The sequence below is a fragment of the Amblyomma maculatum genome, chromosome 1, assembly GCF_055883805.1.
Source record: "Amblyomma maculatum isolate TAMU_Amacu chromosome 1, ASM5588380v1, whole genome shotgun sequence".
Classification (NCBI taxonomy): domain Eukaryota; kingdom Metazoa; phylum Arthropoda; class Arachnida; order Ixodida; family Ixodidae; genus Amblyomma; species Amblyomma maculatum.
In genome coordinates, this window is record NC_139344.1 from 373883196 (window position 1) to 373906310 (window position 23115).

Here is a 23115-nt window from a genome sequence, read left to right on the forward strand (position 1 = left end):
TCTTTTTTTTCTCTCTCTCTCTCTCCCTTTTTTTACTTCTCAAAGAACCAATTCCAAACCAACTGCGAAAACACCCTATTCACTGAGAGGAACAGGAGAAAAGTCCTTTAGTGTCGGTAATGAAAGAGTCTTGACACATGCTCAGGTTTGGTTTGGCGATATTGGTTAGTAGGGTTTAACACCCCAAAGCGACTCCGGCTATGAGGGAGGTCGTATTGGAGGACCCCCCTAGAGTTCTTTAACATGCACCGACATCGCACAGTACGCAGGGGCATTGCTTTTTGCCTCCATCGAAAAGCGGCCACCACTGCCGAGATCCGATCCTGCATTGTTGGATTCAGTAGTCTAGCGCCACAGCAAATGAGCCCCCCGCGGGGCGGGGCACATGCTCAGATTCATTTATCAACACAAGGGTACTGCTTCAAATACAAGCTAGAAAGGGCTAGGATTGCTAGGCAAAAAAATAATGCATGCATCCGTCTCCTGGCCTTCACTACACCGTTTCCTGCCTCATTTCCCTTGCCAGTTTCTTTTGCACAAAGTGTCTTCCCATTTCTTTAACTGACAAAAAAAGAAAAAGGGAATACATGCAAGTTGGGAGAACTAAGTTGATATTCTGCACTTTGTTCCTGTCATGGTAGGGTAAGCTTTTGACACGAACAGAAGTGCGCAGCACCAAGGGAGAGTTGATGGGGCAGCTTTTGCAGTGTCCTCTTTTCTCAACATGATGTGAGAGGCAGGCAACACACGACTCACAGGGTAAGCCGCCAGGTCCACCGGTTGCCTGAAAGGCGTGGAATCCTCGTAGTGCAAGATCGACACCAGCAGCTCCTGACACTGGCCCTTCCAGGTCACCGAGGTCAGTGGGGCATTGCCGGGCGCCCTGCGTTTCTGCGGCCGACTGCACGGCGCTGTCTGTAACCCAAGCAACATGAGCACATTTACCAAGCTGCCAAGAGACAACCGCGGCACCCAACCCAAGGGACCCTTGCGTGCCTTGACAACAATTTTCGGGTTCCCCCAAACACTTCCAGCCCATGCGAGCCTCTGCTCTCCCCTTTCCTTCACCAAAATTATTTTAGGACTGAGCAGACTGTAATTCCTCACTGCTAATACCCTCTTTACACGGGCAGAGTTAACCACGGTTAGCGTAACTGCGGTTACGCGAAACCGTGGTTAGCCCGTTTACACGGCAGACCAAACCACAGTTACACCCCTAACCGTGGTTATCGCAAACCGAGTTTGGCGACCTCGGTTTGCGTCGTTAACCGAGGTTATGGCGGCGTCTGTTGACGGAGGCTGCTCGTCGGCACTCGAGTGCGCGAAGCGTACGAGCGTGTCTGCTTCAGCAGTGTACTCGTTTATCCGTATTGAATATCCGGTGTCTACTGTGCCGCCCGGCGTTTTCGGTTACGGCCTACAGCCAAGCGTCTGCGTACTGAAACCCCGTCCTGTGTTTGCAGTATCGTTTGTGCGGCTTAATTGTTGCTGAGCGCGGAACGTCAAAAAATGCGCGGTCTTAGCTTTATAATGAAAGTGCACAAGTTCGCAACGCTTGCAGCGCGGGATGCTGCGAGCTGGCGGAGGTACGTTACACTTACCGCGGTGAAGCGAGCGAGCGCGGCGAACTACGGCGGGGTGCGTAACCCCCTAGTCGTAGACAGGCCTAAATTATTTCTCTTCGAAGCCGCGGCGATCGGCGCTTTGGAACTGATCAACGCTGTCGAAATGGTGTACTCATGAAACATCTTTATTGTGAATCCTATTCTGCCGCCGTAAAATAACGATATGATAAACTTTGGCGATACATTAATCGCAGAGCTAGTATAAGCAGAACGGTGAGCCGCAATGTACCGGCGGCAGCTGTCTTGAACAGAAACTTGATAGTATCGCGGTTGTCGGTCTTGCCAGCAATTTTCCGCTGGTCAGTATCAGGAGTGATTCAATTCTGATATTCGGCTCAGTATTCCAGATGCCAATAAATTTAGCACGCTTTGTTTCTGATGTCGGCGCTAGCGAACCGCCGTGTCGTTAGCGTACGGTCTGCGGGAGGAGGGGCCAACGAGGCGGTGTTTACGATGGTCGATGAGGTGCTGCCATCGTGCGGGGCTTCACCGCGTTGTTGACGCCTTGCCGGACGGCACTCCGAAAACTACCTTATAAATAAAATGTTTGTGAATGCTGCTTTGTTCCGCAGATCACCGCGTCGCATAGCGTCGCTTCGGTTGGACTTTATGGGCAATGGCGGCCGTAACCGAGAATGGCGGCGAGTGTGTAAGCACAGCTAACCGCTATTGGCGGTTAACCGTGGTTAAACCTCGGTTAAGCGTAACCGTGGTTAAGCCGGCCGTGTAAAGAGGGTATAAGGCCCCTAAATTCCCGCAGTTCTGCGAGAAATCACGGACCTCTTCATGTGTGATAGCTTCTATTTTCTTCCCTTTTCATGCTAGTGTTTTTACGAACAGAGTAGGAGCAACAGGATGACAAAACAAATGACTATTTAACCTTATTTGCATTCATATAATGACAAGGGCAAGCTCTAGCTTTCTAGAGAACTTTAAATTAAACATCACTACAATCACAACACCATGGAAGACCATAGTGCTTATGACACTATTATAAAATAGTGGAGGAGAAAAAGAAAGTTTGTGGGTAACACACTGTTGAGGCATCGAAATTATGCCGTGTCACCATACGATAACCGACACATGTTACGGTACTGGCTGTACTATCCACGCACTCTCTAAAACCAGCTAGGACTGTAAGCCTATTTAATACAGGCGTTTATTAGAGGAAGTGCGGCTTTGTGTTGATAGCCAGCAGCGTGCAATATGCGGTGTTTCCAGAGCAGCCAGGCATCACTTATGCTCCGCTTCATACACCAGAAAGAACACTGCCAAAGCTAGCACTCGTTTGCGCTCCCTGCATCCACGATGAAAAATAGTGCCTGCTCTTAAAGAGAGGAAATAATAGTTGCTTTGTTGGCAAGCTTAATACATCTTACATTTCTCATCAACTCCATAAAAAGCACCTTTTTTAGGAAGAAAATATCGAATTCGGTGAATTTGTATGCTTTGTTTGTCGTTTTCGTTCGTGCTGCATTTTCGCTGCCCCTCAACCCTGCCAGCGGTGCCCTACGCGCTGCGCAACGCAGCCACCTCGACATTCTCTTTGGAGCAGATTTTTTGTATAAAATCTGCACTGCGAAGATGTCCAGGCACGCCAAAAAAGTTACTGCAAACGTGTATGCTCGGAATAGAGCCAGTTTTCGCAGAAACCACTCGTCCACGAAACGAGCGCGTAGTGATTCGCCTTTTTTTTTTTCCTTCTGGACTACTTGCGTAGCTTTCGCTGCGTTGCACCTGATGTATGAAACGGAGTATAGCTCCTTCACGTTATACACAAGTCCTGTTCCAAAAAAGCGTGCCCCACTTTAAAATTGTCTCTGCAAAATAAAAATAGTGAGAATTAAAACACCTAAGGCATAAATTGCTGCTGAAAAATCCATTTAGTTGCCAATCTTTTGCGATACCTTCGGTTTTGCACTATCTACCCACTTTGCTATGCTGGAAGCACCGCAACAATCATGCAGTTCTGTTTCCGCTGCTCGCAGGGTGGCGCTAGCTTACTAGGCTATTGCAGTGGCTTCTAGTGAATGCCCATAGCCTGTGTTTACGAATTCATCATTGCACTACTCGCATCACCAACTGGGACTCAATAAATACTTCCTAAACATAAATATGTGGTAACTTTCACAATGCTGTAAGAAGTGAGCCCAAGCAACACTGTCCAAATGTAAGCACATAAGGGCGCCTTACCTTTTTTCGCTTCACGCTGTTGTAAGACGTCCCAGTGCCATTTACTTCAGCATCCGTAGAATCCAGGCCGTCTTCCTCCGCTGATGAACTGTGGTAGTTCCCGGCAGAATTATCGAGCAGCTCCTGGTACAGCTTGAATGGGTCCTGGCATGACTGGTTGCTGCATTGGGCATCGCTAAGTTAGCTCTGCGATGGCCCCAACCGACGCCAGCACCACAACACGTGCAGATTAGCAGCAATTTCAGAAAGCACATTTGGCTACAAAAGCACCCACTTGATGAACTGCAGCAATAGCTTCGTCAAGAGCTCCGCCTTTTGCACGATTTTGCTATTTGGTTCGTTGAATTTCTTGGCGTTGGTTTCAAGGAACCTGACGTCAAAACGGACAGCGTCCAGCCTCCTGAAATGCAACCAGGGAGGCCACGTCAGTGCTGCCTCGACACTAGCTTTCCGGTGCTTATAGCATTGGCTAAATGTATTTGGTCCCCGCTGCTCATTTCTTAGCCAAACGTGGGGCACTCAACTTGCCCCTGGATCCCAAAGAACCCTTGTAAGACGACAAGAAACCACAGGACCGCCTTTCAGGACCTTAGGCCCCTACAGGTACTGCAGGGAGCTCAGCATCAGGCCCTATTTTTTGTGCACGCACATCACAAAAAAAAAAAAGGAGGAAAGAATGCTAGCCTCTTCAACCAGTTTCAGTGAAGTAAAATGGATGCATTTCTAGCAGATGACACATGGGCACCATGTGCTTTCACAGCACATATTGTTATTGTAGCCAGGTAAATGACAACTTTGTCATTTAAACACAGTTTTCATGTGGGCACTGCGATATTGCTGCTCAGCTGCCGCACCAGCCAGCGAGGGGAGGACAGGGCATGCCACTGCTATGACAACAGCCTGCAGAGCTCATTTAATATCTATTTTTAGGTTTATCAGAGCTTGACTCTTTCATGTTCGAAACGACACTCAAAAGAAAAAAACAGTGCATGTTTGTACAGCTGCTAGGCATAGCAGTAGGCATAATAGAACAGTACAAAATGTCCCCCCCCCCCCCCCCATTTTGCGCTGATAAGTAATTCTGGTCCTGAGGCATGCATCATTTTTGAGACAATTTTATATCTGGTGCTTCCCTTTCGGTGACAGATGTTGAATATTTTGCAAATGTTCATACCGAAAAAATTTTGCCGAGTGCAAGACACAGGCAAGAGCTTTCTATGTACCTTAAAGATCGCTTATGGCAAATGTGGCTTTGATTGAAGGAAAATAACTGTATAATATGTTGCGCACAAAAGCCATGTTTGGGACAAAATAAAAAGTTAAGAACATTATACCAAAACTTATAAAAGCTTCGCTAAAATTGCAAAAATGCAGACCAACATACCCTGACAACACTGAAACAGCACAACTAGGTCACACCCCAGCCCTCAGGATTCTCATTTATGCACGGCATCCACAAAACGAGTTTTGCTGGCCCAACAATGGTAATGAGATGGAACTCTCTAGGGAAGGCCGAACAGCACGCTTCACCACAGCATAGCCTCCTTTATACACTCTGTGCCTGGCAACTCCGCGCTCCGTGGCCGTCGCCGCCGCTCCTCCTCCGTTGACAAGTTACGCCGCTGGCTGCCGAGAGATGGCGACAGCGACGTAGGGTCACCTTCGCCAGGCGAGTGCCGGGTGCGCCGTGTTGCAAAGCGGTCCGGATAGCCACGCGCTGCCGCTTTCTCGCTGTTTCGTGGACTGTTTTGCAGTGTGCAAGGTCATGCTTCTACTTTTCTCTGTCTACGGGTGCTGCAGGAATACAGCATTGCACCAACTGGTAAGTGCCAGCTTTGCTTTGTCCTTCCGGCGATCGCTGCGAAGTGTTCAGCTGCTTTGAGGCGTGTAAAAAATAGGGAAAGCACCAAACACTGTGCTTATGAAGCGTTAATACTGCAATAGCAATGTTAGAAGTGCACCTGTGCTTTCTGGACTGCAATGCTAATTGCTTCCCTGCCTAGCTCGTCTGCGTAGTATGTTAAATGTGCTCCTGCGAAGCTTTTTTTTTTTTTTTGCAGTATATGCTAATTACAAAATTTTGTGATAAAATAGAAACACAAGATTTACCTATTGTGAAGATGACTACTTTAAAGTGAGTTAAACCGAATCGTGCAAAGCCTATATTAGTTTTAACTAAATCGCTGTCCCTCTCTAGCAAACTCCGCAAAACTCATACTCAACCGCATTAAGGACTGTGAAAAATAATGACAGCACCAGAAGCGTGTTTATTACGTGTCAGTAAGGTAGCAATAATACAGTCGAACCCGGATATATCGAACTCGAAGGGGATCGCGAAATAGTTCGATATATCGATAATTCAATATACAAAAATCGGCTTGTGACGGCACTTACGATGCCAAAAACGATACCGCATGTGTCGCGTAATCAATCCACTCGCATAATGAACCCACCCTCCACTTTTTCACCAAAGAATTTGAAATAAATAAATAAATAAATAAATAAAATGCATTAGGACCAGCTCGCTCACATGCAAGCGATCTCAGCGACGAGCGGCAGCAACAGAGCGAAAAATTTCAAACTTGTTGGAACTGCGTCCCCCTTGCCGCTCGAGCCACCGCGACAGCTCAATAAAAGGTTTCTGTGTGGCTGCGGCAGAAATCGGGAGCGTTTCCGCTTGCATGTGGATGGCGCGCGTCACTCCCGTTTCCCATCCACAGCTCATTTCTTGGCAGCGTGCCAAGATGCTGGGCAGCGATAACGTCAGGGCACGTTTATCTTTTTATAGCTCCTCCGGTGGGCTGGGCTTGGGGCGGGCGTCATGATCGCAGCAGCAGACCGCGTGCTTCCGTTGATTCATACATGCAAAGATAAACGGCTCCCGAAAAAAAAAAAAGAGCCTGTTGCTTCTTAACGTCCGCCCGCAGCCGCCATATCTTACGCTACATCGCGCGTACAGCACACCGATAAGAAAGGATGACTCTCGCAAAAAAGAAGAAAAAGAAAAACAGAGAGAGCTGCCGCTTCTTAACTTCCGCAGGCGCCATAGCCATGTCAGTCGCCGCGCGCAGAGGGTTCGCAACACACGCTGGAGAAAGCGTCGGACGTCTGTCTGAAAACGGGCTGAGCTGGCTTGGCACATGCGTAGCGCGTGCTGAAGGAGAGAGATAGCTCTGCAAAAGAATGTGCACACCCATGCACATGGCTTGCAAATGTCATGTGTTGGCAAGCGGGAAACAATAACTGCAGATGCGCGCGCCTTTGGGGAATGGGCGCGGCGCTGTCCAGAACGGTCCCCTCTCATTCCTTCCGCGCGTGGCTTGAAAACGTCACGCGGCAAACGGCCAAGCGTGATGCGATTGTCTTTGGGGAAGGCACACTTTCCAGTGCGTGGTGCGGAGTTCGATATATCGAACAACCGGTGAAATTGAGTTCGATATATGACGCAGATTTCCTATACTTTTACATGGGATTTTCAAGGGGATATTCCGTGAGTTCGATATAACCAAAATTCGATATATCCGGGTTCGATATAACCGGGTTCGACTGTATTAAATGTGCACGTGTATTTTCTGGACTGCGATACTAACTTCCTCCCTGGTTAGCTCGTCTGTGTGGTACGTTACATGTGCTCCAGAGCAGTATTTTTTGTTTCGCTAACTGCGCAATTCTGTGAAAAAACAAAAACACAAGCTTTGGCTATTGTGACGATTATTTTGGAGTGATCGAAACAGAAATATGCAACGCATATATTCGTCTTTTTTTTTTTGTTTTTCAAGTTGAAAAAAAGTTTGTACGACGCGCTGAATCATTGAAAGTAACAGCTGATACCGAAATTGTTCTCCTTACAGATCTTAATGGCATACTGCGATGCAGTTGTTGCAATTATCTGTAAATCAAGCTGGCTTCTGGAGTGCTATCAATGACAGCTGGTCACTGAACATTTTTCCCTCCTTGTGGCAACTATTCATCACGCCACTTCTACATGGTACTCTTGTAGCACAATTGCTGTTATGAAATACGTAAATAAATGCTGGTGCCTTTCTTCTTAAATTTTGCTTTATTGCAGTGTAGGCTAGCATTGTAATTTTTCTATTACCATTGGCGCTAGCAGAGCAGTCATGCAGTTTTTCGAGCCATGTGCAATTTCTTGAAGCTGCCTGACATAAAATGTCATATAGCGTTGGTGTTATTGCCTAACTGGTATCATGGTCACTTGTTATACTTAGTGGATGTCGGCCTTACATGTAAATATGCTGAATATGCACGATTCATGCTTAGGAACAGTTATCCCGTTAGCGAATAACAGCGCTCCCGCCCCGCGCCGACTTTGTACCCGTGCGACCCGTGCGCCTTGACCCCTACGTCAGTGGCGCCCTCAGCGAGGAGAGCGGCAGCACCGTGCAACTTTACTCGACGGTGCGCCCTATTGTTCGCGCGGCGTGTTGACAGGCACAGAGAGTATAAAGGAGGCTATGACCACAGGCACCGTCCACATGAGCTCGAATAAACGAGAAAACAAAGCCACATGATCTTTGGAGCGGCACTTGGACTTGGCATTATTAATACTGAAATCAATTTTCATGTGTCACAAACTTTTCCACATGAACTACGGCAAGAAAACTGCAATGCTGTGCAATGTCTGATCATAGGAGGAAACCAAACCAATGAAAAGCCGCAACACAGAAAGTGAATTTCATCAATTGCACAACAGGAAATTCGCATCACAGCTGTTGCAGCAATATTCTGTCACCACACTAGCAAACTGCCCGCACAGAACAGAGAAGGTCGCGGCAAAGGCAAGCACGCACCTGTAGAAGCGGTTCTCCAGCCTTGTCCGAATGGTGGTAAGGTCGATCGGGTAGGCCACGACGCGTGCGTACAGTGGGTACGCATTCAGGTCCACCGGTGCTGCAAATGGCTCTGCTATGGACAACTCCATAATCCGGCTAACACCATGCATGAGCCGATCGCAGGCAGTGTCCCGGCCACATCGCGGCCACTCATTGGCCTTAGGCCGGTAGACCATTCCTTTGCGCTCTTGTGGAAGCACTGGCACAGCCCCTCCCACCTGCTCGGGCATGCCTGCATGGAGCATCAGGTTAGAATCACCAAGTGTCAATTGTGCAATGAAATTCCACAAAAATAAAATCCTTTCCCTCAAAGGAACAGTTCAGTGTCCCCAAGGGACGTCCGTAAGGTTCAATGCAATCATCTCGCATATACCGGGTGTTGATGAGGAAGCCTGCTACTACTTGTTAAAAATTCATTTTTTGAGTGAACGCGGCACTTTTGGGCATAATATTACGAACGATGGCAGACATCACAAGAAAGGTGAGTAACGCTATCTAGTAACTGGGTTATATTTCTGATCAATAATCTTTCAACTATTAAAGCTAGGCATCTGGTTTCGAACAGAGGTTTGTAGGCGGCCAGCACTAATAGCCATATCAGCTTTTATAATTTCGAAAATTGTAACAGTTAAGCAGTGAGCTGGTGTGAAGCTCATAAAAGCAAAACTGAAACTAAGCAGTCGTCCTATTCATGGAAGTGAAGCCGTTCCCTTAGTTGTCACACCTGATGTAGCGTGCACATCAGAGCAGTGCAGTCGACTCCGCAGCATGCAGTTAAATGGCAATTTCCAGTGGTCGACTGGAGCTGGGCGCCCAAATGGGAATAGATCAACCTAAACAGCTACAGAGCAAATCACCCTTGTTCAACCAGCAGAACGTGTAGAGCACGCGACAGAAGTGATGCTGAGCCGGTTCAGGAAGCTGAAGTCTCATCCCAGTGCCAAAATTGTTTTGGCTGATAAATAGGCAGGAGTGCGGTCCTCTGCAAATTGCTTTGCACAATTTTAACGCTGTAGACATTTTTCAATAGGCGCACTTCTACCTATTGGTGCAAAAAAAGGTTATGCCCAGAGTCCCTTGCTGGTATCTCTGAAATCGCTAAAACAGGCAAAAAATTCTGGAATCGACATCACTGACTACAACTTCTGGCGAGATCAGATTCTGGTTGGCGGATCGAGCTAGATCGCCCCGAGTTGCTCCAGACAACCAGCGGAATACACGCAACCTATCTTGGTTGGCTAGTGGAATTCAAAATTGTCACCCCGGGGCAAAAAAGCGTGTTCCGGACAAACTAGTCGAAATTGCCAAAAGTTTCAGTAGGGCTATTCAACAACAGCTTGTTGGGCCTATCATATCTTACCTCAGGCTGCTCTTGAGAACGAGATAGAATTGGTGAGGGATCTGTTGTGCACAAATCGGTGAGTGCCCCATGGTATAGCACCGTTTCAGTTAGGACTGCAGCACAATCTGGGTCTCTGGATTAGCAGGGGCTTAATTTATGAGCATTAAGTTGCAAGCCTCACACCACTCGGTCCTGGGACCAAATAACGCTCTGATCACATCACAAGAACTGTCACAAACTGATCAGCTAGCCGCACTCCTATTGGTCGATTCTGACCAGCGGACCGGTCGGCCAACAGCAGTGGGGGCTGATTGAAAGGTTTGTGACAGTTTTTGTGACGTGATCGGAGTGTAATTCGGCTCCTGGTTTGGTTTCAGCGTTTCACCATCTCTGCCTCGGAGGCGACACAGCTGTGTGACTAGGCCGCCTTCTTCAGTCATATGCTGGGTGCCATGGTGCCAAGATTCAGCAATGTGCAGTTCAAATTATTCGTGGTGGAACCGATTCACATTTTAATTGATGGGGCACGATAAAACATCGACCCTTATTGAGCTTGGTTGGACCAAGTACAAAGCTCAAATTAAGGAGCTTTCACTAAACCATCAACTAATATCATAGCATTGTATACCTGCTAACTGAAGTATGTGAGACACAGTACCGCATCTCGAGGATGTCAATACGCTGCCAGTGAGATTTGCGAAGTTCCATAATCACTCATATTGCTGACACCTTTAGCACGCGAGAAGCAGCCAAGCACGCATAGTACTAGGTGCAATGCAGTGTCAGCTCCACACTGTCAGCATGCCATTAAGCTCACACCACTATTCCACAGCATTCTAATCAGCGAAGTTGGCTGCCTTTAGCAGTTGTAGGGTTGGAGCTATTTTCAAAACAGGCAACAGAGTTAACATTTTTATGGGATGGCTGGCTCATGTTCAAAGGAAGGAAAAACTGCGCAAAAGGACAGAGACAGAGAACAGGTAAGTGGCAACTGCTAAAATTAGGCCAAAATTGAACTTGCCAATTCAGTTACAAGCTTAGGAATCATTTTTGATATATGTCATGGAAGAGCCATACACTATCAATTATAACTAATCTATCCCACGTAGCAGGACTTTTTCCCTTCGATATCTCCCACCTTAACTATTGCTGTCTCCTCTGGGTACCACATCTGCCACAAATATAGGCGCCGTACAAAGCGATAGCCATGCCGCTGGTGGCGGAGTTGACAAGTACATCCGGGAGGTGAGCCGGCCGCGTCATCTGCTAGCCGTGTGTTTTATGCAGTTGTCGCATCATGAATTCGTTTTCCCACAACGTCTGCATCATTGCATAAACAGCAACCACTGCCGAAGCCCTGTGTCACAAAATATGAGGCATCTCCAGCAATAGTTTTTCCTTGGGAAAATGTTCAAAGGATGTAAAAACGTGTTGGAGATTGTATTTACTCGTCCCAGCTTGGCAAGCAATACGACTGAGAGCGCACAGTTTGAGTTCACTTCGTGCTAACAAGCCGATTGTCATTTCTCTTTTATATTTCAGTACAAAAGCGCATCGTCGTGAATTTTCTGACGATTGCTACCATTCGCGCTTAGATACAGGAAAAAAATATGTCCGTTACTGTGTAAATCGTAACAGTTCATTTATTTAGATCGGCGCTGCATATTTGTGTGGTGCATAATTTTTGGAGTCATTTTACAAGTCCTGAGACCAAAGTAACGACTGATATGACGAAGGTCAATTACGAGAATTAAGGGGAGACGCGGGTCGAAAAATCGGCATTATTTCGAAATTTTTTGATTTTCTGTTTTTGCTTGCACTATCATCTTTGAACATCCTACTTTCATGCAGCGAAATATGAAAACTAAATTTGTACGAGAAATTAGTTAAAAACGCGTCCAAATGACTCGCGGTGACCGAAAAAATCGTGAGTGCTGCCAAATTTTGGCCATCTTTGAGCTGCCGCCGCTCAGGGCATCGGTGCTTGCCGCCATTGCGGCCATTTGCAAAATGTTGCCAAAGCCTTCTTCTTTCGACTGGTACATCCATCAGTTTCGTATCTGCACGGGAAAATATAAAAAAAAAATGTTTTTCCCGCGGTCTTCCGAGCGTGTTTTCCGTCACGTGACGCGAACCCGAGACCGCCGTTGGCTGCCGCCGTGTAGTGGAGCCATCCCAGCAGTTTTGTATCCGCTCGCATCGCATCGCCTCTTAGGACTAGCCTACGTTCGTTTTTCTTATCGGAAGTTTTCCGTAATGAACGACGAGAAGAAACGCAACTTTCGTCTCCGCAAGAACCGGACTGCGTGCCCGTACAGGGGGAAGCGCAAACAGAAGCGTAAGAGAGCCACGAACGCGGCGGACGCTGCAAGCCCCCTACGCCAGCAGAACGGCAGCCCGTCCTGCAGCGCGGCGTCCGATTTCATAACTGACGCTTTCGTTTTCGTGAGCGCGTCGGAGAGGAAGTTGGCAGCGTTCCAGGATGGAGAGCCGGCAGCACCACCACCACCGGCAGCAGAAGCGGTGCAAGCGTCGTTATCTGCGAACTTGAAGAGCTGACCCGACTCGTGCGCGGTGCCTTGTGCGGAACGTGCAGGAAGTCCGAACTCGCGGTGGTAGAGGTCGTGAACAAGCGCAAGGGCCTCGCTTCTCTCCTGGAGCTCAGGTGTACGAATGGTGCATGCCTGGCAACAGTAGTTTCGGCTGTGTATACGTCGCAACGCACCGATGCCGACGGCCGTGAAGGCTGCGACGCAGAGCGGTCCAGTGGAAGCCCCCGTGATAGCTTCGCGATCAATGTGAAAGTTGTGCTTGGTGCGCGTTCGATTGGTGTCGGACACGACCAACTGACGAGGTTTTGTGGCATTCTTGGGTTAGCAAAGCCACTGCACCACAAGACATTCCACAACATTGCAAAGAAAGTGCATATTGCAGCCACCAAAGCAGCCTCCGACAACCTTGCAGAAGCGAGGCGAATTACTGCATTGCAAGCTGACCACACTGACGTTGCTGTAATGTTTGACGGGACCTGGCAGAAGCGCGGCCACAAGAACCACAATGGTGTTGGCACTGCCATTTCTGTGGACACTGGCCTCTGCCTAGATTTTGAGGTGCTGACAAACTACTGTCAAGGTTGTAGCAGCCACAAAGTACTTGATGATGAAGAGGAGGAAGTATGGCGTGCATTCCATTCTCCTGTGGGTGAAAAAAATGTGGACTGCACGTCGCATGCAATGGAAAGTGAAGCAGCGCTACGTATCTGGAGCAGGACGCAGTCGTACAACATGCAGTTTACAACATTCCTTAGTGACGGCAACAGCAAGGCATATGCTGCAGTCTGTGAAGCGCAGGTTTATGGGTCGAAGGAAGTTACCAAAGAAGACTGTACCAACCACGTTGCCAAACGTCTTGGTACCGCCCTAAGAAAGCTGAAGACGCCGCTCCCACGTGGACAGAAGCTCACTGACAAGTCAATTCAAAAGCTACAAAACTATTATAAAATCGCAATAACAAGCAACCGGGGCAATGTAAGGGACATGTTCTGTGCAATCTGGGCGTCCTACTTCCATTCGTGCTCCACCAATGAAGCGAACAGCCACAAGTTTTTCCCTGATGGGAATGAGTCGTGGTGCAAGCAAAAGAGAGCCCAAGGTCTGGGAGAACCAGCTCCAAACCACACCCCCCTCCTGACCAAAGCGCAAGGAAAGGCAGTGCTGCCAATTTACAAACGTTTGACAGATGCCAAGCTGCTTGCCCGCTGTTTGCAAGGGAAAACTCAGAATGCTGCTGAATCCCTGAACAGCAAGATTTGGATGTTGTGTCCAAAGACTCGGTTTGCCTCACGGACTGCAGTGGAGACTGCCACCGCCATTGCAGTGCTGTGGTTTAATAGGGGTCACTCCAGCTTTGAAAAAGTGCTGGAAGAACTGGGTGTCCTCCCTTCAAAGCAGCTGATGAGACTCAGCTTGGAAAGCGACCAAAAAAGGATCAAGATGTCGACCAAGCTGACTGCTGAAGCGCAGTCTCATCGCCGCAGCCAGGTGAAGCGAGCCCGTACGGAGGACTCAGTTCGCAAGAACCGTGAGGGCAAAACATATGCAGCAGGGGAATTCTAGTGTTTTAGTGCAGTAGTGAACACTTTGAGCTACATTTGCACCAAGTTTGAAGTGATATGAGCGAGAACTTTGGCATTCACATGCAAATAAACTTTCAATTGAGTTTTTCTCAAATTGGTGTTTTTGCCCATTTTTGAAGTTTGTGCACACAATTTTTTCCTCTTGTAGTTCTTGGATCACAATGAAATTTTGCACAGATGTTCCTTGGAGTGTATAGAGTGCTGAAATCTTGTTTATATATCTAGTCTCATCATATATTTATTATAATTTCATAACAAAGTACTGACTAACAAAAGAAAATGACAACCTAATTTCAAAAAATTATTTTGTTAAAAAAGATGCAGATAAAAATTATTTCACCTAGATTTCAACACTCTGTGGCTTGTAATGAACTACACAGGGTATTTTAAAATGCTCTGTCATAATAATTACTAACAAAAATTGTGTGCACAAGAAAGGTGATAATTATAAATTTCATAGAGCATATAAATTGAACTACTATAGCTATCAAGAAACTGATTACATATATAGAAACAGGAGCTCAATTTATACCAGCTGTGTGAATTTCAGCCTTCTGACTTCATTATTAAAAAAAAAGTTTTTTCGAGGAGCGTCTCCCCTTAATGGATGAAACATAGTGCTCCAAGCAATTGGTAAATAAATTTAACGGCCTATATGCAGTGCTTGTTGAGAGCCGTATCTCTATTTTTGTCCTTTTACTTAAGCACTTAATTTTACAAAGCGAGCTTAGAGCTTATCGAGGCCTGTAAATGCTCATTTCATCGCATTCTATCCATTTCCAACTGTACACACCGTGAAATGTTATCACCGCAATCCAATCCATCATCACAGTTGATCCTGTGGGTGATGCTTTAAACAAAGGGGGGGGGGGGGCTTTGCCTTTAAAATCAGAACAAGACTGCATTGTTGGACCCCGTCCGCATTGCACATTTAGTAGGTCTACATTTATTCAGCTTGAACCAGCGAGCGAGCCTTCGTGACTTATATGAGCAGTGTGTGTGTCTTGCAACATTGAAGTCCTGGGTTCGTGGTGCCCCTATAGGCGGTGCACGGCGTGTATTGGCCTCGAGATCGAGCAGAGTCGCCACCTTGCGGCTCAGTAGCGAAACCTGCTCAGTGTGGATGAAGCGCCTGTCCTTGTCATTGCTCTCTCGTTGTTGTTCTCCGTTGCAGTGCTCGTAATTTGCAATCAGTGTGGATGCGTTTTGCGTCGCGTGCCAGCCCGCAGTGATTTACGCGCGCGCATGCGGCGTGTACACGAGTGTTTTTGTTTGTTTCGCGGTTCCTGTGAGCTTTTGCTTACCTATATGCCACTTGCAAAATAAATATGGACAGTCTATAACCCCACGCTTCATTAAAAAAAAATGTACTTGTCCGTATCGAGCATATCATGCTTGGATAAGGACATCATCCATCGTGGTCTTCGGCGCTTGAGATCCTTTGACATGCAAAGTCTCAAACGAAGTGGTACTGTTGTTACCGCTGTGTCAAAGCAAAACAGGTCATTGCCGTCAATAAAAGTTAATGAAAACGCTCAGAAATCGCATATTCCTGTTTCTGTTTGGAATACCGCAGCTACTAAAACATATGCCACCGCAGACTGCTTCATATAGCAGAATGCAGTTTGAACAGACCACTCTATGCCTACTATGCCTTCTGTATTCACGATAGAGTTGTATGAGTACTTTTTCTTTTTCTTTTTTTTTTTTTCTTTTAAACCTCTGTCACGGTGTCTCAATGGTAAGGGTGCTCGACTGCTGATTTCGGGATTCAATCACAACCGCTTCGAAAGGGGCTCCTCTGCTGTAGGATTTGACTGCACAATAAACAATCCCATGTGGTAAATGTGGTGTTAATAATTAAAAAAAGAAAAACCACGAAACCAAAACCAGCCTCTGCAATCATCCGTCATAGCCGATGCCGCTTTCATGCGTTAAACCCAAGCCAATATGCTTTTTTTTTTTTTTTTTTGAAGGCTCCTGTGCATCCGTAAAAGTATTAGTGAGCACATTTTGCTTTAGAGAAATGCTCGAATGTTTGGGAAACATATTCCCTGCACCTAATTGTTACCCTAAATATTACATAATACACCTAGATTAATGCACTTTACTGGTAGCCAATTATAATCATTATAATCCCTTTTCGTCCAAGTGCTGTCTTCTGAGCAAGCTCGTCGTTTCTGACAAGGGGACTAAAACAGCTTCATGCGGGCTTCAATATCTGTTTAGTTCGGGAATAAATACATCTTTATAGTCGCATGATAAGATGACCTGCATTTCTTTCGGAATAGTTTTATATCCGGCATCTGTTTTGGAAGCAACCCTAATATTTTACTTCGCATAAGATTTAGTCACTGCTAAATCTTATGCGATAAAAAAATTTTCAGCCTGTAAAATTGCTTCCCAGAACGTTGACAGTGTCCATGCGCAGTTTATAACGATGTCTTCGCAGCGAGTAATTCTTAGCTTGCACTTAAACGTTACTGAAAATTAATCGCTGATTATTGTAAATTCTGTCAAGTGTGTAAAAGTTCTCTCACACGGTGAAATTTATTAGCATTGCAAAACAAAATAATTACAGTCCTAATTTACCGTTATATATTAACATCACACACATCAGAAATCCCTTATACTTTCCTCTGTTTCAGGAAATCATTTACAGTTAGTGGCGCATGCAGTAATACACTGTCACGTTCTATGACAGTGGCCGCAAAAAGCATCTCAGCAAATTCAATCCACTCACCGCTCTAGACGTGAGCAGTTAGCTTTCCCGTGCAGCGAGGTTTCCTGTATAGTGTCGGCGTGATCTCATTTTCGGGGAATCCTTGTGCGTGGTTGTCTGGGCCAGAGTTTATGTGCACTCAGTCTAAAGCAACTCGCCATGCAGTGCGCTGCCAGTGCTACATTTAACCTGCTTAATCTTCGAGTCAAGTACGATATAATGAACCAGCTTTCTCAATTCAATCAAAAGTACTGCAGGTATCTGCATGGGCTTGACGCTAAATTCGCTGGTCTCACTCGCATGAGACGCGCAAACTGTTTAAAAGTCGATAAGAAAAACAAAACTGTCATTAGGCAGGCCCAAGCATTAGGCGCGTGAGCGCGGTACAGCGCCAGAAACGTGCAAAGTAAATCTAGAAGTCTGGTGGCTGCGTGCATTGTTTTCCTAAAATTTGCTCTTCTGCTGCATTGGCGAAATCCTTGGATTTTTTTTCTGCAATATTGCAGAAATACTGCAGAAGACACGTTTTCATCGCCAACAAACCCGCCATAAACTCGGAAGCAGAGCTACGCAGCGCGTGTCTCTGCGAGCTCCGCCGGCTGCCGATCCACACTACCGGAGTGACGGTTGCGCCACCTCTAGGTCGATCTCGCGGCGAATAGGTCGGCCATTTGTCCTTCAGAAATAGTTTCTCTGCGTGATATGTAATGCACGATGGGAGTCCAGAATACTGATATGTAACATACTCCCGTACTAACTGCGGTATGCAAATGGTTGCTTGTATCCTACTTGTATTACTTACCTAATACACTCATCTCAAAGGATATCGATGTTTTACTTATTTCGTTGTCTAGTTTGTACAATTATTTTTGATGCTGTTACGTAAAACATTGTGAATTGCGCATTTTTTGTGATTAACTTATGCACATTTTTTTATTTGTTTCAGCCTTTTTGTGATATTATGTAACCTATGTAGCTTGTTATATTAACGAGTTTTGAGTACACAGTTTTACCCTTTTGGTTTCTGTGTTTTTTTTTTTTTCCTATTTTTCCTTTGTCTGTGCTTTACTAATGTTTTCTTTGTACTGTCCTCCGGCAATGCTGCTGCTGCCAATAAATGGGTCAAGCTACGGGTAATAATTAAACAAGCTGCTTTTGCAGCTTTTTTTTCCTCAAACCTGCCCGTTCTCGAATGTAAATTGTAAACAGAGAACAAATCATCTTACTGTTACTGTTACAAGGACACGACAGAGAGAAGTGGTGGGTTCTTACGGTTGCAATCGCTGGGCTCGAAGTCCCAAGGGCTCATGCGTTCCGTTTCCCCATTGTCCCAGGTGACAATGAAGCACTGGAACATGGAGTCTGGAAACTCGCGCTGCAGCGGTGCCTGGCTCTCAATGGTCCCCATCCACCAGGCATCGTCAATGATACTTCGGAACCGGTCATCTGCACAGCCCCCCCCACCACACACCTCTTCCTCTTAGAGACGACGCTCTGAGACAAACACTTCTTGCTTGTATGGGGCTGCGGAGACTTCCCGAAACATGGGACAGGAATACTTATGGGGGCGAATTCCACACCAGAAATTGCCACTTAAAAGACTAACAAAAAAGCTGTATGATGTCGGCTGCAATTTCTACCTCCAGATCATGTCATCAGTATGAAGGATCTTGAACCAGAACCTAAGCTGAACGTGAAAAAAAAAAAAATGCATTTTTTCTGCTCGTAATTAGAACCAAACAGAGCCCAATTTTTCCCCATCTTAAAGTTGAACTGAGCCATTCCCAAGTGGCTGGGGAGGCTGTGTGAAAGCGGAACATTTTCTTAAAGCACAGACCTTAGGAATCCGCTGCGGTTGAGTGCCAGTCACAACGACGGCATAACCAGCAGAGGGTAAAAGTGGAAGATGGCAAAGAGAGCCCGAGGTCGAAAATGAAGGAGCAGGACATGAAAAGAGCCATGACATGGCAAGGAGAAAGCAAATTCATGGTTGCCCTGAGAATTCTAGGTTTTCACTGTTTTTCTGGTTGGTAAACACCAGATTTTTGGGACATGCTTGATTATTTGGACTTTTCCACAGCAACCCGACATGCTTTATACAACCAATGTATATGAGCTCCCGAAATTTCGGCTGTATCATGAGCGACTGCTCGATTTTTCGGACTTCAAGTTCGCCGCTGCACCACTGCCAATAGCCAAGGCCTCCATGTACTGTCAAACCCACTTATAACAATATTGAAGTGTCAAAGAAATATGAGTGCTGTAGAGTGAAAGCTCGTTAATTTGAACCTTGATAATTCGAACTACACTACTTGGTCCGGCCAAGCCGTTTTAATTCGTTAAAAAAGCCATTTAATTCGAACGAGAGTTGGTTCCGCTAGGCGCCGCAGCGCGTGGCCGGCCTGGCGCCTAGCACATAGCCAAAGAAGCGCTCCAGCAACAGAGAGGCATAATTAGAGGTTAGTTACAGGCTGCGCACATCCAAAACAGGGAGAGAAGATGAAACCAGGCAAAGCCATTGAAGAGTAGCTGAAGCCTAAACAGCCACGCCGGCGGCACCGGATGGTAGGGGTTGGTGGCCACAGCGGCGGCTGCATGTTCGTCTATTCCGGCAACCTCCGAAACAACTATATACTCGCTAATTCAGAAATACGGATAAATGTTTCTGTCGGTGCAATCCCAGCCAACGCACATGGAAGGCTGTGACGTTGGATGAGTGCTGGGAGATCTCAAAGTAGAAAACCAAATCATTACAGGAGGTAATTTTTTTTTTTTTTTTCCCGACAGTTGTCTAACCTTCCACTCATTGAAAGCATGTGGTCAGCCACAATCATGACATCTGCTTTTAACATCGTTTGGTTCAAAAGGTATTTGCGCTATACCGCGTTCCCCGTGTCTGCCAAGTTCATGTTTCCAAATTCTTGCAGGTTTTCCCTGCGTGCATTTGTAAAATTCTTTGAGTGACACAGTACTTCACTTTATGCTAAAACGGGCTGGCAGAATGCCGCCTGATGCTATCGCTCTCTAGTAAGTATGTAACAAAATAAAAACAGTATAGTTAGTTTTGAATGGCAAGGAGTAGCGTTTATTTCATTTAAAAGCAAAACAGAATGAAGACATTATTATCACAATAAATGGACTACCTTCGAAAAGACTCTATAACCAACCGTGAATCAAGCAGAACAACTTCAAATACAGTAGCCGACTGATTTTTCGGACTCCAGTAATTCCAGCTTGAGCGATATAACTGATGCTTTCAGAAGTAAATGTCTTGGATTGGAGCCCCTTGAAGAAAGCAGTACAGACAGACGGTGCCCTTCACAGGAAGAGTTCCCACTAAGTAATTCGTAGAAAATAGTTAAAACTCAGAGGGAATTAAATATCTGTACTGGGTTTGATGGGAACAACCACTGGCTCCTTCACTGGAAAACCAATTTACAACAAAGGAGCTGAAACACTGACTGCATACAGAAGTCCCGAGTTTGCTGTCGCAAATAGTTTTTTCTCTTCCCAAGAGATGCAAAGGTCTGCTGCTACGAATTTCACACCAAAAATTAGCAGCCATTGAGACAACTAAGCTGACAGGCATTGGAAATGATGACAAAATATTTCTTTAATGTTAAGACTGACTGAAACTAGTTGCAACTACTTGTTTCTTCTGCAGGTGGTAACCAAGAATGTTTGCGGCTTTGAGGCGCCATGTGTACAAATGTACACAGCATGGAATTTTTTTTTTGTTGTTGGCTCAATAAACAGGTACTAATGTCATTAAGTTTGGGTCCCAGTTAGAGACCATATCTGAAGAAATCTGAATTTTCCTTCACGTTTTTCTTACCTTGCGTCTGAAGGGGATATGAGTGCAGAAAGAAGTAATAAGTTTGATCACAATAATTCTATAATGATTGCTGTCAATGAAAACAAGACTAACACCACAGTTTGGACTCACTGCTCACATGAAAAAGGAAGTTTACTGAATGCTGCCATGTAGCACTGCAAGGTAGATGCCTCCTTACTGGAGGGGCAATGTAAGTGGTCGGGGCAAGGCTGTGGGAAAATGCAACAAGACAATTCGCAAAATGAATAGAAGAGCAGTAGGCTGAGCAACAACCTATTGGAACAATGCCTTCGACGCTCCCTTGTGACACCTGAAGACAAAGCAGTTATGGAATGCCTTGTGAAGTGCATTGTTTACATTGAAACGTAGCCCACTTAGCCCTTGCATATAGATTTCGCTTGACCACAAGCCCTGCGGTAGAAGTCGACTACCCATATGCTGGAGCAAAAAGACAAAATCACACTGTATGTTATGTGCCACAGTGCATCTGCTTCAGTGCACACTTTGTGGTTACGCAGAACGTCTCTGTTGTACGTTTTTCCTTGCCCACTGCACTGTGGTCTAAGAGGCATAGTTTTTAGGTTCTGATGAGAATGAACCACCAGGCTAGCTGCTTCCTTCAACATGCAAATGGTAATCTAAAACAAGATGGTTGGTGCCACTTAAAATAATTGTGATGCCATTAAGCTAACCCTCTACCAATGGCATAACACTGAAAGAAATGACTCGGTCCAGTGTTGTGCTCAGTCAGCCTGTCCGTGCCTTGACACTGAGTTGAAGTAAAAAGCCTTCTTTGTAGGTATGTGCTTTGGCAGTCTGCAAGTCACACTAGTTCTTTTTTTTTTCTTTTTTTGCAGGGAATTCTGGGGCTTGAAATGCTCAGACAATGCTTTGCGGCTCCCAAAGAGCCCTCGCTTCATTGGCTTCCAGTGAAATTGGGATCAGACATTTCAAGGTGGCACCCTATATATGTAAATTAGCCAGGAAGGTGCGGCAACCACTACTAGCTATTTGGTCATATTATACACGGTGTCCAAGCTAACTTTAGCCAAGGGTAAAAAAAATAAAACATTTGAGGCAGGCCAGAAAAACCACTTGTATACAGCTAGCTGCCAGCCATTTCTTATTTTGCAATTAACTAATTAGTAATTAGGGTAATTTTCATAATTTAATAATTATTGCCTTCAGATAATAAGTGTGATTTGCAAAGTTGCAGAGCACCTTCTGAAACCACCGTTTTATTGATTTCCGATAAAGAAAGCCTCTCGTGTATCCTTTTCCCAAGCTCTAAAGAAAGCCTGCGAAATACAAAAAAAAAATCAAGCGACTAACGCATTTGCGTGCCACGATTGTGGTTTGAGTGAACGAAATTAGCTGGGGACATGACTCGACAGGCCAGTCCCAGTGGTAGGCTGATATGTTGGCGGTGGTTGCAGCAAGCACGGTGAGCTCGCTGCAACTTGCAGTCCTGTGCACCGACTGCCTGAAGCGGACAAAGAAAGCCTGCCGCTGCAACGGGGCTATGAAGCCACGGCCGCAGCTGATTTTGTTCACTCAAATGACCGTTGAGAGCACCACACAGTCATGCGATATTTCTTGTATTTCGCGAGCTTTCTTTAAAGCTTGGAAAAAAATAAAAAATGCCCGTGAGGAGTTCATCTCAAATAAATGGAATAGGGGTTTCAGAAGGTGCTCTCCAACTTTGCAAATCACATTTATTGTCTAAATGCAATAATTAGTAAGTTGGAAATTTAGCTTAATTACTACTTAGTTAATTGCAAACTAAAAAATTGCCTGTGGTACACCAGGTGGCTGGCAGCTGCATATTACAAGTGGTTTCTCTGGCCTACATCAAATGTTTTATTTTTTAATCCTTGGCTAAAGTTAGCTTGGACACCTTGTGTAGGAAATTAAAGGGACTCTGAAGTTGTTCGGACTATCTGGGATTTTGTTTTAATTAACTGACTTCAAACTATTAAGGTTTTACTGCATGTAGGTCGAGATATTTTCTTGCACAGCCGCATTGGTCAGGAGGAAGGGAGATGAGCCGAGAGAGGAAGTTACGTACGGGGCTTCCACTTTTGGTGCATGGCCGTTTCGTAAGTCTGGCGCAGAACAATGAAGTCGATGACGTCTGGCATGTCGTGGTAGCGGATGTCGAAGGGCTCGCCGTCCATCTGGCCACGGTTGGGCTCAATAGGTACCACGCGCAGGCAGCACAGGTGCACCGGCGGACACACCTCAAACTTCACATCCAGCACACGCAGCAATTCTTGCTCCTGCGTGCACAAAGAAAATGCCCCAAATGGCACTAAAGAAATTAGGAAAAGCATCCAAATTACCTCAAACTGTCAACTCCCGAACCCCAATACAATACCCCAAAACCTTTCACATCAGGGTAAAATTATTT

The 23115-nt window shown here is 45.9% G+C and overlaps 2 protein-coding genes across 2 annotated transcripts in view; one reads left to right on the forward strand and one right to left on the reverse strand.

The window, feature by feature from the left end:
• The window catches only part of BRWD3 (bromodomain and WD repeat-containing protein), a 72395-nt gene that overhangs the window by 15994 nt on the left and 33286 nt on the right, over nucleotides 1-23115 (reverse strand). The window contains exons 23-28 of the mRNA XM_084592275.1: nucleotides 22774-22984; nucleotides 18143-18316; nucleotides 8630-8903; nucleotides 4093-4218; nucleotides 3819-3978; nucleotides 757-915 (exon numbers count right to left, since the gene is read on the reverse strand). Of these exons, the coding sequence (XP_084448401.1) occupies nucleotides 757-915; nucleotides 3819-3978; nucleotides 4093-4218; nucleotides 8630-8903; nucleotides 18143-18316; nucleotides 22774-22984 (1104 nt within the window). The remainder of the gene's footprint in view (nucleotides 1-756; nucleotides 916-3818; nucleotides 3979-4092; nucleotides 4219-8629; nucleotides 8904-18142; nucleotides 18317-22773; nucleotides 22985-23115) is intronic.
• On the forward strand, nucleotides 11221-14605 carry LOC146208253 (uncharacterized). Its single transcript, XM_084596985.1, has 2 exons — nucleotides 11221-11258; nucleotides 12610-14605. Exons 1-2 carry the CDS (start codon nucleotides 11221-11223, stop codon nucleotides 14126-14128), a joined length of 1557 nt encoding a protein of 518 aa, XP_084453111.1. The 3' UTR covers nucleotides 14129-14605.

Bases quoted from the DNA above. Each gene is read 5' to 3' on its own strand.
- LOC146208253 (XM_084596985.1), top strand. From the start codon at position 11,221: ATGCCGCTGGTGGCGGAGTTGACAAGTACATCCGGGAG. The intron at 11,259-12,609 runs GTGAGCCGGCCG...CGGAACGTGCAG, and splicing joins TTGACAAGTACATCCGGGAG to GAAGTCCGAACTCGCGGTGG.